A 15,822-nucleotide genomic window follows, 5' to 3' on the forward strand; every position below is an offset into this window, starting at 1 on the left:
GTGTTGGATTAGCGATGACATGCTACACACCAGCACAAGCAACTGAAGGAATGAAAACACGTCTTATATTTTTAAAATATACAAACAAAGTTGTAATTATGATACTATTAGTTTTATATTTCACCCATATTCTCCCACATTTTTCATAAGCGAAAAGTGAAGTTCTGTAATACCTTTACATATGTAATGTAAACACAATTAATTTAATTAAATCCATTGATCTTGGTTAGCCAGCAGATCCCGCTAGCTTAACGTTTAAAAATACAAAGAGAAAAAAATATACACTTATTTTAAAAAAAATTGAGATTTTTGATTTTTATATATTAAATTAGAGGAAGAGACTTATGACGGTCTCAAATACTTGGTGATATATTTTTAATGGTCCAACATGTTATGTTAACTGATATTAAGTTACTCAATTGTAAAATTTTGGTTAGTCACGTTTAATTCAATACTGTTAAATAGAATATAGCAAACAAGTTACAAGTAAGGTAAGGTCTACATGATATACTTGCGAGAAATAATAAAATAGACCATTAAAAAGAGTGAATTCTACTGTTAATTTATTTTGTGATAATGTAGTCTATAGTAGTAGTTGTATACGCTTGATATTACTGACTAGAATTGTTTACTATCGTGCAGAATGAGCGAAGCATTTTTCGCATAATTTATTGTATTAAAATATTTGCAGATACTTGTGAATTTTATTTCTTTTCTTAAGTAATGTAAATTTAATTGAATAATTTTCAGCACATTCAATTTTTTAAATATACTTGTCCGTCAGCAGTTAATCAGACCAGTAATGTGTATGGTGAAAATTATGGATTTCACTTAGAAGAATAAACAATTTTAAATCTGTTATTAAATTCTCAGAATGATAAAATAAAAATTATATTTATAAAATATTAGATGACATTGTCATTGATACAAAGCGAAATCCTTACAATACAATTAACTTGTTGTGACCATTCACAACCATGCTCCACAATGTAAAGTCATTCCAGATTTTATAAGTGTTGTAAGTATGTGCTGCGAGCTGCAGAGCGCACATGAGTGAGCAGGCTCAAATCAAGGCAATTTTTTGTCCAGTTCTTGAATTTAAACACACCAATCAGGAGAAATTAAATGTACCAGTGATTTTGCATATGACATGTCGGTGTTTATATAGCAAGCAAAAACTAAATGAACAAACACTCAATGTGTTAAGTTTCCAAACCATATTTATCTTGCGGTTATAGTAAATATATATTTTATTTATACATAATATTGTAATACGACCAAGGCAAATTATTTGCTGGCGTATAGCTAAAACCACATGAAATACATATTTTTTTTAAGAAGAACTAGAAGAGTATAAAACGTCTTAAAGCAACTTAAATTCTTTGTCTAACCAAACACTTATACCTTTATAATATATAAATCTTTTAAAATTTTGAAAAATTTAAAAATTAAGAAAAAAATATAAAAAAATGATACGCTTTTAAGAATAATTAAAACATATCTAATATAATTCTGCTTAAAATATATAAATATTACCTAATATATTAAAACGTTCCACTTATAAGAACAATTTCGCTTGGAAATAAAATAACAACATACATTAGCAACGTTTTTAGATGTCAAAATAATAATACAAGTTTCATTCTTTTATAACATATCTGTATTTATTTTCACATAAATAATACATAAATTAAGTGCAGTTCGAGAATATTACTGCATATATACAAAACACAAAAAAATAATCGTGTCCGCTTTAATATAAAGACCGTCATGGACCAGGTACCGGTGCTTCACGTGTCAGTACGGTCCCTGCAGCGCCCTGGAGGCGGGGTACGGCCCGCCGGCGCCCCGCGACACAGCCGTCTCCTCGTACCGCACCTCGGGCTTGTAGCCCTCCTCGTCCGCCTGATACTCCACCACCTGCAGCCGCCCGTCCGGCAGCAGCACGCGGTACGAGCCCTGGGCGGTCTCCAGCTGCCGAGTCTCCTCTTGCCCGAACTCGCTACCCGACTCCTCGTCCTGCACGGCGTACGAGAACTGGTAGTTGGCGGGCTCCTGCAACACACGCCACGTCCTCACTGCGCCGTCCCTAGCCGCCAGTGTACTCACACACATGTGAGCAGGCGGAGGCTACTCACGGCTAGAGGGTCCTCCTGGGCGCTGTAGCCGGCGAGAGGAGCGCCGTACTGGGCGGCCGGCAGTCCGGAGTTGCGGGAGAAGTCGGCGGGGGCGCCGTACGTGTTGGCGAGGCCAGACCTTCCGGCGGCGGGAGCGCCGTACTGGGTGGAGAGACCGTTCACTCCACCAAACCGGCTGGAGGCGGCGGGCTCGCCGTACTGGGCGGAGAGACCGTTCACTCCACCAAACCTGCTGGAGGCGGCGGGAGCACCGTATTGGGTGGAGAGACCGTTCACTCCACCAAACCTGCTAGAGGCGGCGGGAGCGCCGTACTGGGTGGAGAGACCGTTCACTCCACCAAACCGGCTGGAGGCGGCGGGCTCGCCGTACTGGGCGGAGAGACCGTTCAGTCCACCAAACCTGCTGGAGGCGGCGGGAGCACCGTATTGGGTGGAGAGACCGTTCACTCCACCAAACCTGCTGGAGGCGGCGGGAGCGCCGTACTGGGCGGACAGGAAGGCGGGGCCAGCCAAAGGGCCGGCAGGAACGGGAGCGTTGAAAGCGTTGAAGGCAGACGTGGCCGCAGGAACCCCGCTGGGAACACCGTACTGTGTGGAGATGGAGCTGGGGATGTTCAGGCGACTGTTGTACGAGAGAGGAGAGTTGTAACCACGACCAAACGCACCAGCGGAGGGAGAGGGTGCCCCGTATCTCGCTGATAGCGCGCCGTTTCTGCCGGAGAGAAGAGATCCAAATGGTAGTCCACCATTTCGTTGAGCAGGAGGTAGATACTGTCTTCCCACTGGCGGCTCTGCCACTACGCAGCTGATTATAGCGATAACCACTGACAGTGAAACCTGTGGAAAAAATAGAAATTGTTATTATCTTTATTGTTCGTAGAGTCAATATAATAATTATTACGAACATAATATATATTGATAAGTAATTTAAGGTGCAATATGAGAAATATTTTCGCAAACTTTGTTTAACTGTAAATATAATTTATTTTGGTTGATGCTTAATACATGATTTATATTTTCTACTATGCCCAAATATTTATGGTGAAGACTTTATTGTCTGTCGTAAACAGAAAAATTCCTATAAACTTATGATGAAACTATTTGAGTAAATCATTAAAATATAGGAAAATATAGAGGATTTATTTATCTATAAAGTAGAATTAATAGTCACAATTATTTTGAAATTGGAGAAATTAAGGTATTGTAAGTGGGCATAAACCAACTTTTACCAATACATTCGCTTAAACACTCTTTCATTCTTCTAGAAACTTAACTATTTTCGTAAACTATTTTGCTCAAAATTGTTAAAGCCAAATTATGTTGTTCAGTCGTGTACTCCTAAGCCACAATTTTAATTAATGATCTAAATCATTTGAGTTAGTAAATATCAATGCATATAAACTAAAATAAACTGTTTTCAGGCTTATTTTCACTTCCAGTCGAATCACATGACTACAAATTATATTAAGTACCTATTTATCGAATTCTGAAATTTTGAACTATAGTAAAATGCAATTTAGTTGAATAAATTATTCATATTGTCTGAAATATCTTATCCTTAAGTTTTGTAATTAAAAGAACAATATGTTTTTTTTGGAGATTGTGGTAAAATTGATTTTTTGTGTGAGGTGACATTTTATGATATATGTAACCACCACATTATATTTTTTTGATATTTTTGTTTTCATTCTGTCTTTAGTAAATACACATACGAAATTTGAATTTTTTAATTGAATAGCCAATTATATACACATATTTTATTTTGATATTAGATTTATTTCAATCAAATAGAAACTGAAAAAAATGTTAATTTATTTTGCTCAGAATGTTTGAAACAGAAAGTTATGTTGCTTGTATTTCATTCAACCAGATGGCTGCTTTGAATTTATACAGGGCTGGAATCAATATGTAGTGAAAAAACCTTTGGGTTTAAATGTAACCCTGACAATTTCTAACTGAAAATAACACAGGAACTGATTCACCATAAACTAAGAATACTAAACCGGGAGTAAAACTGATATGGTAAAAGTTAATTTATCTCTCATTGGTCCTCACTCCCGGTTACTGATAGATTCCATGTTCCAGTAACATGTGCATGCTATTTAACTTGTCTACTTTTAGTAATGTCAAAATAAATTTTAGAAATGTGTCAACCTAACAAATCCAATGTTTCAGAAATATTTCTGAAACATTGCAGAATCTTCACAGCGTATCAGTGTGTTTCGTTTCTGTGCTATATCTGAAACACCGAACCCCCACATGGGCCTTACCTTCGCCATCGTGAGAGCCACTTGCTGCTGCCAGGGACCAGCGAGAGGAGCGATGCCCGAAAGCGACTGACCACTGCCGGACCGCGCAGGGGCTTATAAAGCGAAGGGGATCGTCGCATCGTCCCGGGTGTTTCGTCACGGCCATGCTGCGATACACGCGGGGTGCCGTCTTCGCCGATGCATCCCCCCACTCCTCCCCTCTTCTTGCGCGCGTGGCCGGAGGTGTCGCAACGGCGGGTGAACTAGTTTTCGTGGGCGGCTGGTGTTGACGGTCCACGACGGGGCCAGCCGGTACCGCTCTAGTCTTTCATCTCTCTCTCACACACACACATTCACTTTAACGTCCAAGCAGCACAACCTACACACTGTCAGACACGAACACTGAACTGGCAAAAGTCGTTTAAATTTTTTTTGTAATTAATTTTTTTTTGTAATTCGCTGATCTTGTTTTAGGAATTTATGATTTTTCACCGTATGCTGCTGATTATTCATTTAATATTTTGTTGGCTTTCTCCATATGCAGTGGCGGATCCAGGATTTTGGTTTGGGAGGGGCCTGACCCAGCTGAGGCTAGGCTTTATCAAGGCAAACACTAAAACAATAGTGGACCCAGATGCTTTTGGAGGGGGCTTGAGCCCCTTAGCCCCCCCCCCCCCCCTCTGGATCAGCTACTGTCCATATGCTCCTAATTATTCCTGCCAATATTTTTTTGGTTTCTCCAAGTTTTTCTGGTCATTCATGACGACGCTTCTGTTGGGTTTTTTTCGTGTGCTCTTGGTTATTCCTGGTGAGACACGTGCTGATGTTCTCCGAGTGATGCTGGTTAATTCTGAGAAATCAAATTTCTCCATGAAATTGTTTTTACTTAATGATGTATGCAATTTTAATCAGAATTACTTTTAATTTGTGTATTTATGTTAAAAAAAACAGCACTTAAAATAGTTTTATCGGTTATAATTCAATAAAAAAACATTAGAATGTAAAATAATATGCCTTAAGATGGCTGAGAATCACTATCATACAAAACAAACTTCCTTCTCCTTGGTGTCTAGCGAAGTCCTTCTCTTGCGATCATGAGTAAACATCTATCATCTCACTTAAAAAAGGTGATTGTCTGTATAACACAGCATGTGGTGCCAACTGTTGAAGGAATCGTGACTACTTGCAACAAGTTATTTGCGTGAGATATATTACTCTCGCTGCTGAATGGAGCTATTGTAGCCAGTTGCAGCCTTGTATTCTCATAGCCCTGTTGCCTTTTAGGCTTGTAACCTCGTAGCCATGTAGCCTCATAGTCTCGTAGCTTCGTAACCTCGTAGTCTCGTAGCTAGTTCGAGCCTCGTAGACTCGTGGTGTCATAGTCCTGTTGCCTCGTAGTCCTGTAGTCCTGTAGCCTCGTAGTCTCGTAGCCTTTGATACCATGTAGCCTCGTAGCCTTGAGGCCTTGTAGTCTCATAGTACTTCGCTTCGAAGCCAAGTCATCTTGTAGCCAAATGTTGCTGGAGTAGTTATGCCTCAGACCACTGGAGCAGATTACTTTTGGAGTGAATGACTTTTAGAGCCAAATACTGTTGGAGCCAAGGACTGTTGGTGCCAAAAACAGTTTGAGGTATTGAAGCCGTCCGTAAATTGATGATAGCATCCTACTGAGTTAAATGTTCGTGAAAATTTACATAATTTTCGTTAAAAGTAAAGCCTGTATTATCGTATCTTACTGATGAGATGGTATCCTTGTGGCGAGATCGTATCTCTGTGCCGTTCTCTACCAAGTTGAATTATTTATGTACAATTGCTTGTCCTTTCCGTTAAATGTTCTTAGTTTTTGTCAAATGCGTGTTCAAATGTGCTTCCTTTTTCTGACGAATATGCTTCCAAAGTGCTGCATTTTTGTCGAAAGTCCTTCCAAATGGGCTTCCTTTTTGTCGAATGTGCTTCCAAATGGTCTTCCTTTTTGTCGAATGTGCTTTCAAATGTGCTTATTTTATGGAATGTGCTTCCAAATGTGCTTCCTGTTTTAATGTGCTTCCTTTTTGACTAATGTGCTTCCTTTTGGACGACGAATGAGACCCGACAAGTATGCACTCAAAACCTGATTGGCCTCGTGGTTCAGATAAGTCTGGTCTATAGTCTCACAATGAACATAACCTGTTTAAAATATTGGTCGCGTATCGACGAATAGCATCTCTTGGTTCGGAATTGCTTTACCTGTACACCTAACATTTTACATGACCTGGCCTAGTGGTTTGGAGACGCTTGGCCTATGCGCATGATATTGAACATGAGCTGTTTAAAATTTTCGCTGAGTGTCGAAGAAAAATACCTCTTGGCTACTGACTGGATGTGTCTGACCACCTACTGGTTGCGCCTCGCTACCAACTGGATGTGGCTGGCCACCTACTGGACATGTGTTCCTGACCACTGACTGGACGCTACCTTTCCATCAACTTGAAGTGTTAGCATGACCAACCGACGGGATGTGTGTGTCTGGTTACTGAATAGATGTGCCTAGCTACCGACTGAGCATAACTTGCCACCTACTTTACGTGTTAGCCTAACCAACCAACTGGATGTGGCTGGCTGTCCACCGACTGATGTGCATGGTGACCAACTTGACGTAGCTGATTAATAGACTTACATGTGGAAATGCGCTGGAAACAAATGTCAAGGCATGCAAAGGACTCGCTTTGAATTCTAAGATGACTGTAGACATAGAGAAACATTATTACTTTGATTTCTTGTACTTTTAGAATTTCTCTAATAATTTTTTTTTGTAATTTTCTTTTTTTTAAGCTGGCAATTTTTGGTAATTTCAAATGAATTATATTTTATTGCAACAAGCAAAGATCGAACCAAGGACAGAAATAAATCGAAATAATATTTATTTTAACAAATGATTTTATAATAATTTTAAAATAAATATTTTTCCGAATTTATAACTTATTAATAAGAGAATTCCAAGAGGGCTGCCAAATTTAAATATGGTAGACTCCACAGCAATAAATAACTCTTTAGACTTATATGTCGATATCATACTCTACTATACGAAAGCAATATGTCGGATCCAAGATGGCGGCCTCCAGTAGGCGAAAAAAAGATGGTTCTCTATATGTCATACTGACTGATGTAATATCTGCCCTTGCATTAGTGGAGGGAGATCAGTCTACCGGTAACTTGTGTGGAGGAAGGATCAATCATAATTTTTAATCGATCGTCCTTGCCGGGTTCGAACTTAGTCCTCCATGATGCAATTATGTTTTTATTTTAATTTATTGAAATTAATTTTTTAATTAAAAAAAAAATTCCATTTAAAATTCAATAATAATTACGGATTTTTAAGATGACCAACAATTTTCAAAATGTTGGCAGGTATTTATATTAAAATTGTTTTAGTTAATTTGTTATTAGTTTTAAAATAGTTTCCTAATTTCTAGTACTAAAAATATGGATTTTAAAGATAGTGAACGATTTTCAAAATGGCGAAAAATTTTAATATTCTAAGTAGTATACAAATGGGCATCCTGCACCAGGCTTTAGACTGTGGTGCCTGTGGCGCCGACCGCCATCTTGGATTGCGACGTCACGGCGGTTATTTTGGATAACATTGACTTTTGAACTTGACATTGACCTTTGACTTTGACAGTGACCTTTGATCTTCAAAATTTGTTAAAATCTGCCAAAATTTGCGCAAAATTCGTTAAAATGGGCAAAAATTTCCAGTATTTTGGAAAAAAAAATCCGCCAAAAATTTTCAAAAAATTCGTCAACCTCAAAATTAGGATTTCGAAAAACCTCAAAAGTAATTTTATCTTAGAAAGAACACAAATTCATAAAAATGGCTTAAGCATCCATGTCTACAGCCTCTGATAAGGGATTATGACATCACCGTTGCAATTTCTGTTACGGCTGCCATCTTGATAACCTATATCTATTATCCGATTTTAATAAAAACATTCTAAAGTTTATGAAAAAATTTAATTATTAAATATGAATAAAAATATTTAAAAAACATATACTTGCGCCATGGAACTTGGAAACCTCGGTTCGAACCTGGCAAGGTCAAAAATAAAAATAATGACATCAGGTCCTTCCTTCACGGAAGCCACCGACAGACTGACCTCCCACAACTTATGCCAAGCTATATTAATCGTTGACTAGTATTACATCATGTCCGCCATCTTAAAAATAAGTAATTTTAATGATAGAAATTTAGAAAAAATAAAAAATAAAATAAAATTTGCCTACTTCAAATGTTTAGTTACTTATACGATTTCGGTCCTCGCTTCGATTCCCGAGGAGAGAAAAGAAATAATATATTAATATATTTAAAATATTCACAATAAAAAGTAATACAGATGTCTTATGCCACACCTGACATTTTGAATTATGTCACCACTGTATCGATTATTGTTACGGACACCATCTTGAAAATATTTCTAAGGCAAAATGTCTTGTGAGGTTTTTCGAAATCCTAATTTTTGAATTGAAGAAACTTTTTGAACATTTTTGGCGCTTTTTAAACTGGAGATTTTTGCAAATTTTGACAAATTTTGGCAAATTGTGAAGATCAAAGGTCACGGTCAAAGGTCAATGTCAAGGTCAATTATCAAGGTCAAGGTAATACAAGATGGCCACCGTGACGTCAAAATCCGAGATGGTGGTCGGCACCACAGGCACCTCAGCCTGAAGCCTGGTGCAGGATGCCCATTTGTATACTCCTATTAATATTTTATTATTAAATTTTTTATAATTTAAAAAACATCCCATCAAAATCCGATAATGTTTATGGTTTGTCATGATGGCCATAACGAAAAATGCAACAGTGAGATTGGGGCATTAAATGGCAGAGAGTTCTAGAATTAAAAATGGCAGAATATTCTAGTAACTAATATGGCGGATCCAAAAAAGTAGAAACAACAAAATGGCGAATTCAAAATGGCCATCGGATTAAAGGTCTAGGTCAAAGTTTAAGATCAAGGTTAAAGATCAAGGCCAAGATCATCCAAGTTGGCAGTCGTGATGTCTCTATCCAAGTTGGCGGTCGGCATCACAGGCACCACAGCCTAGAAGCCTTTTTTAGGACATACATTTATATGCTACTCATTACTTTTGTAACATAAAAGTATTTTACAAAAAATAGATTTATAGTTAATTATATGCAGCCTTTATCTTGCACATACTTCGCGCTGAGAAATATAATTAATTTAGTGTAAAGTGAATATTATAGATATTTTTTTAGTGCAGGCATTATTTTTCGTTACGTTTGAACGTCAAGTGTGCTAATTTTCATCTAGAAGTAGCAAAATTACGATTAAAGTAGGTTGGAAAGAGGAATGGAGACAGTGTTATGAAATTACATAGTGTTTCGTAAACAGTATTTTTGACGTGACAACGTCTAATAAATAGAAGAACGCCGCCTGCACGCACGAAAAAGTGTCCCGTAACACACATTGTCCCACTACGGATGTGTCCTGTTACGCTCATTGTACACATGCGCGGAATTGCGGAATATCTCATCCACTCGATTGGAACAACCATCGATTTTACTTTTCAATCAATTATTATTATTATATAATTAAAGATCGTCCACCGATTTTCAGCACAATCGGTACGGTTATTTAAAAGTAATGAAGAATTTTCAAATACTTTTTAACGAACAATGGTGTTTACAGTTACACATAATAATTCAAATTACACCCGGGATCTTTGCACAATGTTTTAAAAAATATTGTAACACATTATAAATAATTTTGGTGTATTTGGGATGCGTATTTGTTATAAAATCGTATTATAAAAAGGAAATAATATTATTCCCCTACGGTGCTGCTATCTACGGTGACAAACGCGAACCGAACGAATCGTGTTCTCTAGCAGCTGCCGTGGGAACCAGGCACTCGTTAATATATATTTTCCTTTGTTTATCGCTATGTGCGTTATTATTAATGAATTATAAACAAAATTTCGTGCGCGGGGCCACAATTGCATATCATTTTGAGCACTGGAAGACATAAAATCGTAAAATATTCTCGACAAATTTTAATCTGTGGTTTTGATTGCTTATTACAACAATAATTTCGGCAATAAAGGTTAATTATTCTTCCATTTTAAAAATCTGATTACTAGTATAATTTCAAGTATTTATTCATTTATTATTTAAAAAAGTATCATCTGTTGGCGAGTGCAGTAATACTAGTTATGTTAGATATTTGATTACATTTTTTATATGAAAATTGTTCATAATTATATTTAAACGAAAATTTAATGTGGTTTTCATTGCTTATTACAACAACAATTTCGGCAATAAAGGTTAATTATTCTTGAATTTTAAAAATCTGATTACTAGTGTTATTTTAGTATGTATTCTTTTATTATTAAAAAAGTAGCATCTGTTGGCGAGTGCAGTAATAATAGGTTATGTTACAATTAACTAAAAAATTATGGTGATTCATATAATTGATGATATATATTTGATTACATTTTATTTATATGTAAACTTGTTCATAATTATATTTAAACTTTATAGCTAAACGCAAGTTTTTAAAATTTTTACAAGTGATCTACGTGAAAACTGGTTCGTAGACTGTTTATAAAGTGAAACGTTAATATGGTTTTCATTGCTTATTACAACAACAATTTCGGCAATAAAGGTTAATTATTCTTGCATTAAAAAATCTGATTACTAGTATAAATTCAAGAATTTATTCTTTTATTATTAAAATAAAAATGATTTAATTTTATTCATAAAAGTATGCAATAATTTCATCAATGTTTTATTATGACGTTGTAACGTTAAACTATGGTCCGTAAACCGACTTTACAGACAACCAATTTTTTTTTTTTAAATATCGACATAATTCAAGTCCTATAACAGTGTAAAGAAATAAATTTATGCCAGTGTCAAATACTTGGGCAATATTTTTTAATGGTACAATACAGTATGTTAATTTACATTAACAATCTCAATGGTAAACCTTTCGTTAATCATATTACTATTAACGAGTTATTAATAAATTATGGAAAAATATTGCACCATGAAGATGTTGAGTTTTAAGTTATATGACGCCTACGTAATATACTTAAGAAGTATCATGAAATGAACCAATAAAAAGTGAATCATACTGTTAATTTATTTTGTGATAATGTAGTTTATAGTCGTAGTTACTGACACTTGATAATACTGCCTAGGATTTTTTACGTTCGTGCAGTATGAACATAATATTTTCGTTTAATTTAGTGTAATAAATATTTTAATCAAATTGTATTTTTATTTCCTTTCTTAAGTTACAGAAGGTTAATGAAACAATTTTGGAGCTAGAAAAATGTTCAAAATAATCTTACATGTCAGCAGTAAATCAGACAAGCAAGTGTCCGGTTCAATTAATGGACATCACTTACATGAATTAAATATTTGGAATGTGTTTTAACATTCGCAGAAAATTTGAAATAAAAAAAAATATTCCATTTACAACAAATTAGATGACTTTGTCATTATTGACAAGTGAAATCCCTTCAATACATTTAAAATGCTGTTACCATTCGCAACTATACTCTATGTAGGGTGTGCTGTGAGCTGCAAAGTGCTCATGAGTGAGCAGGCTCAAATCAAGGCCATTCATTCCTTTTTCAGTGCTTCAGTTCTAAAACATGAATCTGAAGAAAGAATGTTTACGATTTATTATGCAGCTGGCATATCAGTGTTTATGTAGCAAGCAACACCTTAATTTTCAATAAAACTTTACAGTGGTAAGAAATCAAAAAAACCTATTTATATTGTTTATTTACAAATATATTTAATTTTACATATATATGTAATTAGCACCGTCAAATATTTGCCTGTACATAGATGTAGCATCGTGGAATAGATTTTTTTAAACAAAATACTATCAGAGAAACAAAGTTTTAAACATCTTGATTCAAGTGTCTAGTAGTACAATATGTTCGTAAACAAATATTATATTAAAATTTTTGAATACATAATATGAAACAAGAAAAATACTTAAGAAAAATAAAACTAATTAATTTTTATTCTGCTTAAAAAATTCAAACAATTTCAATTATATAAAAAATCCTGCCTGCAAGTAAAATTAAAAGATACATTAGCAACCCTTTGAGATGTCAAAATAATAATACAAGTTTCATTCTTTTATAACATATATGCATTTATTTTCACATTAATAATACATAAATTAAGTGCAGTTAGAGAATATTACTGCTTATATAAAAAACACAAGAATAATCGTTTCCGCTTTAATATAAAGACCATCATGGACCAGGTACCGGTGCTTCACGTGTCAGTACGGTCCCTGCAGCGCCCTGGAGGCGGGGTACGGCCCGCCGGCGCCCCGCGACACAGCCGTCTCCTCGTACCGCACCTCGGGCTTGTAGCCCTCCTCGTCCGCCTGATACTCCACCACCTGCAGCCGCCCGTCCGGCAGCAGCACGCGGTACGAGCCCTGGGCGGTCTCCAGCTGCCGAGTCTCCTCTTGCCCGAACTCGCTACCCGACTCCTCGTCCTGCACGGCGTACGAGAACTGGTAGTTGGCGGGCTCCTGCAACACACGCCACGTCCTCACTGCGCCGTCCCTAGCCGCCAGTGTACTCACACACATGTGAGCAGGCGGAGACTACTCACGGCTAGAGGGTCCTCCTGGGCGCTGTAGCCGGCGAGAGGAGCGCCGTATTGGGCGGCCGGCAGTCCGGAGTTGCGGGAGAAGTCGGCGGGGGCGCCGTACGTGTTGGCGAGGCCAGAACTTCCGGCGGCGGGCGCGCCGTACTGGGCGGAGAGACCGTTCACTCCACCAAACCTGCTGGAGGCGGCCGGAGCACCGTACTGTGCGGACAGGAAGGCAGGCCCAGCCAGAGGGCCGGCAGGAATAGGAGCGTTGAAGGCGTTGAAGGCAGACGCGGCAGCAGGAACCCCGCTGGGGACACCGTACTGCGTGGAGATGGAGCTGGGGATGTTCAGGCGACTGTTGTACGAGTGAGGAGAGTTGTAACCACGACCAAACGCAGTAGCGCTGGACCTGCCGAGGGGAGAGGGTGCCCCGTATCTCGCCGATGGCATGTTGTAGCGGCTGTTCGTAAGAGCTCGAGCGATACCCACAGCCGGCGGCAGGTACTGTCGTCCAACTGGGGGCTCGGACAGCACACCCACCGCCAAAACGATTGTAACTGCGACGATTGCCTGAAAATAAATTTTTAATTCCTTTGGATATATTCTGGATTATACTAGCCTTGTTTTAGTAGATATTAATAATAATATCGTTTTTAAGTTTTAAAATTTTAACATAACTTAATAGCTTTGTTTATTTATGTCAATTAAAAAATTAAAATCTAAACAATAATATTTGTTTTTTTATCATGTTTGTAACTTACATTTAAATATAATATATTTTTATATGAGCTGAATCTTTATATGTAACGGGATCCATCAGACATACCAATTCCTGTGCCTACTTTATTTTTAGCCATTTACTTTACAGTGTGTTGTTAACTGGCAGATTATTTAAAATTTTGTTTCAACACATAGAAACAACATTTTCATATTTGAAACTTTGTGGACTGGAGGACTGTTATACATGTAAAAATCAATCACAAATAAAGGATAATATATTAATAAATTAATTAACAGTAGTATTCATCCCTACTAGCTTTAAGCAGTATTGATTTAAGGAATTCATGGAAAAAATTAGTAGGTGGTTTAAGATATGCTTATTCTTTGGGATACGTGAGAAGAATCTTACTAGTGCGCTGCCTAGCTGTGTAACAAGACATTTTACACGAGAGTAATTACTTAAAGATAAATCACGAATCTTACATTTTCTTTAACGTGGGTTAGAATCTCGGTTAAGATACCCTTAATATTTAAATAATTTCCCGTTATAGTTCCCAGAAAATGCTGACATATATTTCCTTGCCAGAAGCCATTATCGATCTCACTTCCAGCTTCTCTGAATTTTATTTTAACAGTTTCCGTTTGTATTTTTCTTGCTATCAAAAAGATGTAAAAATTTTTTTTTTTAAAGTTTTAAAATTCTGCAGGCATGTATTGCATACCTTATATACTCAAGATTTCTTGTGAAACATATACAAAATATGGTCACATGCAGATAGCAGTTACTTCAACAAATGTAATTTTTGGAATTGAATGAAATTTTTATCACTCAATAGTTATTTTCAATGTTATGTTTTTGATATCTTTTTAATCTTTTATCCAGTACAAAATTAAAAACTTAAGTGTGAGGTATTATTTTTAATTATAAGTCTTGGAGCGTATGTCCCATGTTTTGTTAATATAGGAAAATTAATGCTGAGCATGACAAAAAATAAACTTTTAAGTGTTATGTTCATAACATCTATTAATTCTTTAAACAATTTATTATTCTATTTATACGAAACGGTAGATAACAAATATCAAAAATTGTTTTTTTTTGTTAAAACTTGAAATTAAACTTATGAGAATTTATATTAATTAATATATAAAAATATTATACTAATAAAATTCGTTTTAATATCTATCAAAGGAAATCTGCACTAGTTGAATTAAATTACCAAAAATATATTTATTTAACCCGACATAATAAGTTCACACTTTATTTTACGATATTTTATATTTTACGATCTAACCACAAAATAAACCATATATTTAATTTCAATTTTTTTCTTACTTAATGTATCAATTTACAAAGAAATATGTTAAATTTTTTTAACATTAAATATTATTTCAAGAGTTCTTGCTTATAAAGCATACGTTACCGAAACTTTTGATACCATTTAATTTTTATAAATTTGTAATATTTGTATTTTTAAATTTTTTTTAATTGGCTCATTGGGTTTTAAAATTTCATAAACTCATATTTTGAAAAGTATTTCTAAACCGTTAACCCTATAATTAAGGGCACCGCCAATAAATATTATAGACTTTATTTTTTATTCTCTTAGAACGTGTTTTTGTAAAGTAAATTAATCAATACTAGTTTATATTATATACTTTCATTTTTCAAGATATTTATAAATAATCTAAAAAAACATTGATATAAAATAAAAGTAATTGCATGATTAAGGCTGTATACATACGATCTTTGCCATACTGGAGTCGTTCCTTTGCTCTTGATCACAGAGAGGCGATCGGGTTGTTCTGATGCCTCGAATGCTTTAAAACCACACTTATATAGTCCTAAGTGTGGTCGTGGTAGGGTACCGCGGTTACAACACGTTCCATCAGGCTGTCTTCCGAAGGCACTTTCTTCTTCTTGTCCAGTCCAGTACATCTTCCCTTGACCTGGACCGCTCTAAATTTCCCAAGACACGAACCAGTTAAGTTGTTCCTTTCGGAGCTCGCCCTCGCTTTAATTTAATTTCGCACATATCTTGAGAGTCATCTTCTATTCAATACGCGTGGGAACTTAAAATAGAAC

General features: G+C 36.1%; 2 protein-coding genes across 2 annotated transcripts; both read right to left on the minus strand.

Moving 5' to 3' along the window:
* Window positions 1-1,637: 1,637 nt before the first annotated feature.
* LOC134528389 (pro-resilin-like) lies at window positions 1,638-4,471 on the minus strand. The gene is made up of 3 exons (XM_063361977.1): window positions 4,409-4,471; window positions 2,139-2,975; window positions 1,638-2,055 (listed from the first exon to the last, which is right to left on the minus strand). The coding sequence occupies exons 1-3, from the start codon at window positions 4,415-4,417 to the stop codon at window positions 1,798-1,800; spliced, it is 1,104 nt and encodes a 367-aa protein (XP_063218047.1). The 5' UTR covers window positions 4,418-4,471; the 3' UTR covers window positions 1,638-1,797.
* An 8,072-nt stretch (window positions 4,472-12,543) lies between these two features.
* Window positions 12,544-15,541, minus strand: LOC134528395 (pro-resilin-like). Its single transcript, XM_063361990.1, has 3 exons — window positions 15,482-15,541; window positions 13,038-13,589; window positions 12,544-12,954 (listed from the first exon to the last, which is right to left on the minus strand). Exons 1-3 carry the CDS (start codon window positions 15,491-15,493, stop codon window positions 12,697-12,699), a joined length of 822 nt encoding a protein of 273 aa, XP_063218060.1. The 5' UTR covers window positions 15,494-15,541; the 3' UTR covers window positions 12,544-12,696.
* Window positions 15,542-15,822: the final 281 nt, after the last annotated feature.

Source organism: Bacillus rossius, chromosome 1 (genome assembly GCF_032445375.1).
Source record: "Bacillus rossius redtenbacheri isolate Brsri chromosome 1, Brsri_v3, whole genome shotgun sequence".
Classification (NCBI taxonomy): Eukaryota; Metazoa; Arthropoda; class Insecta; order Phasmatodea; family Bacillidae; genus Bacillus; species Bacillus rossius.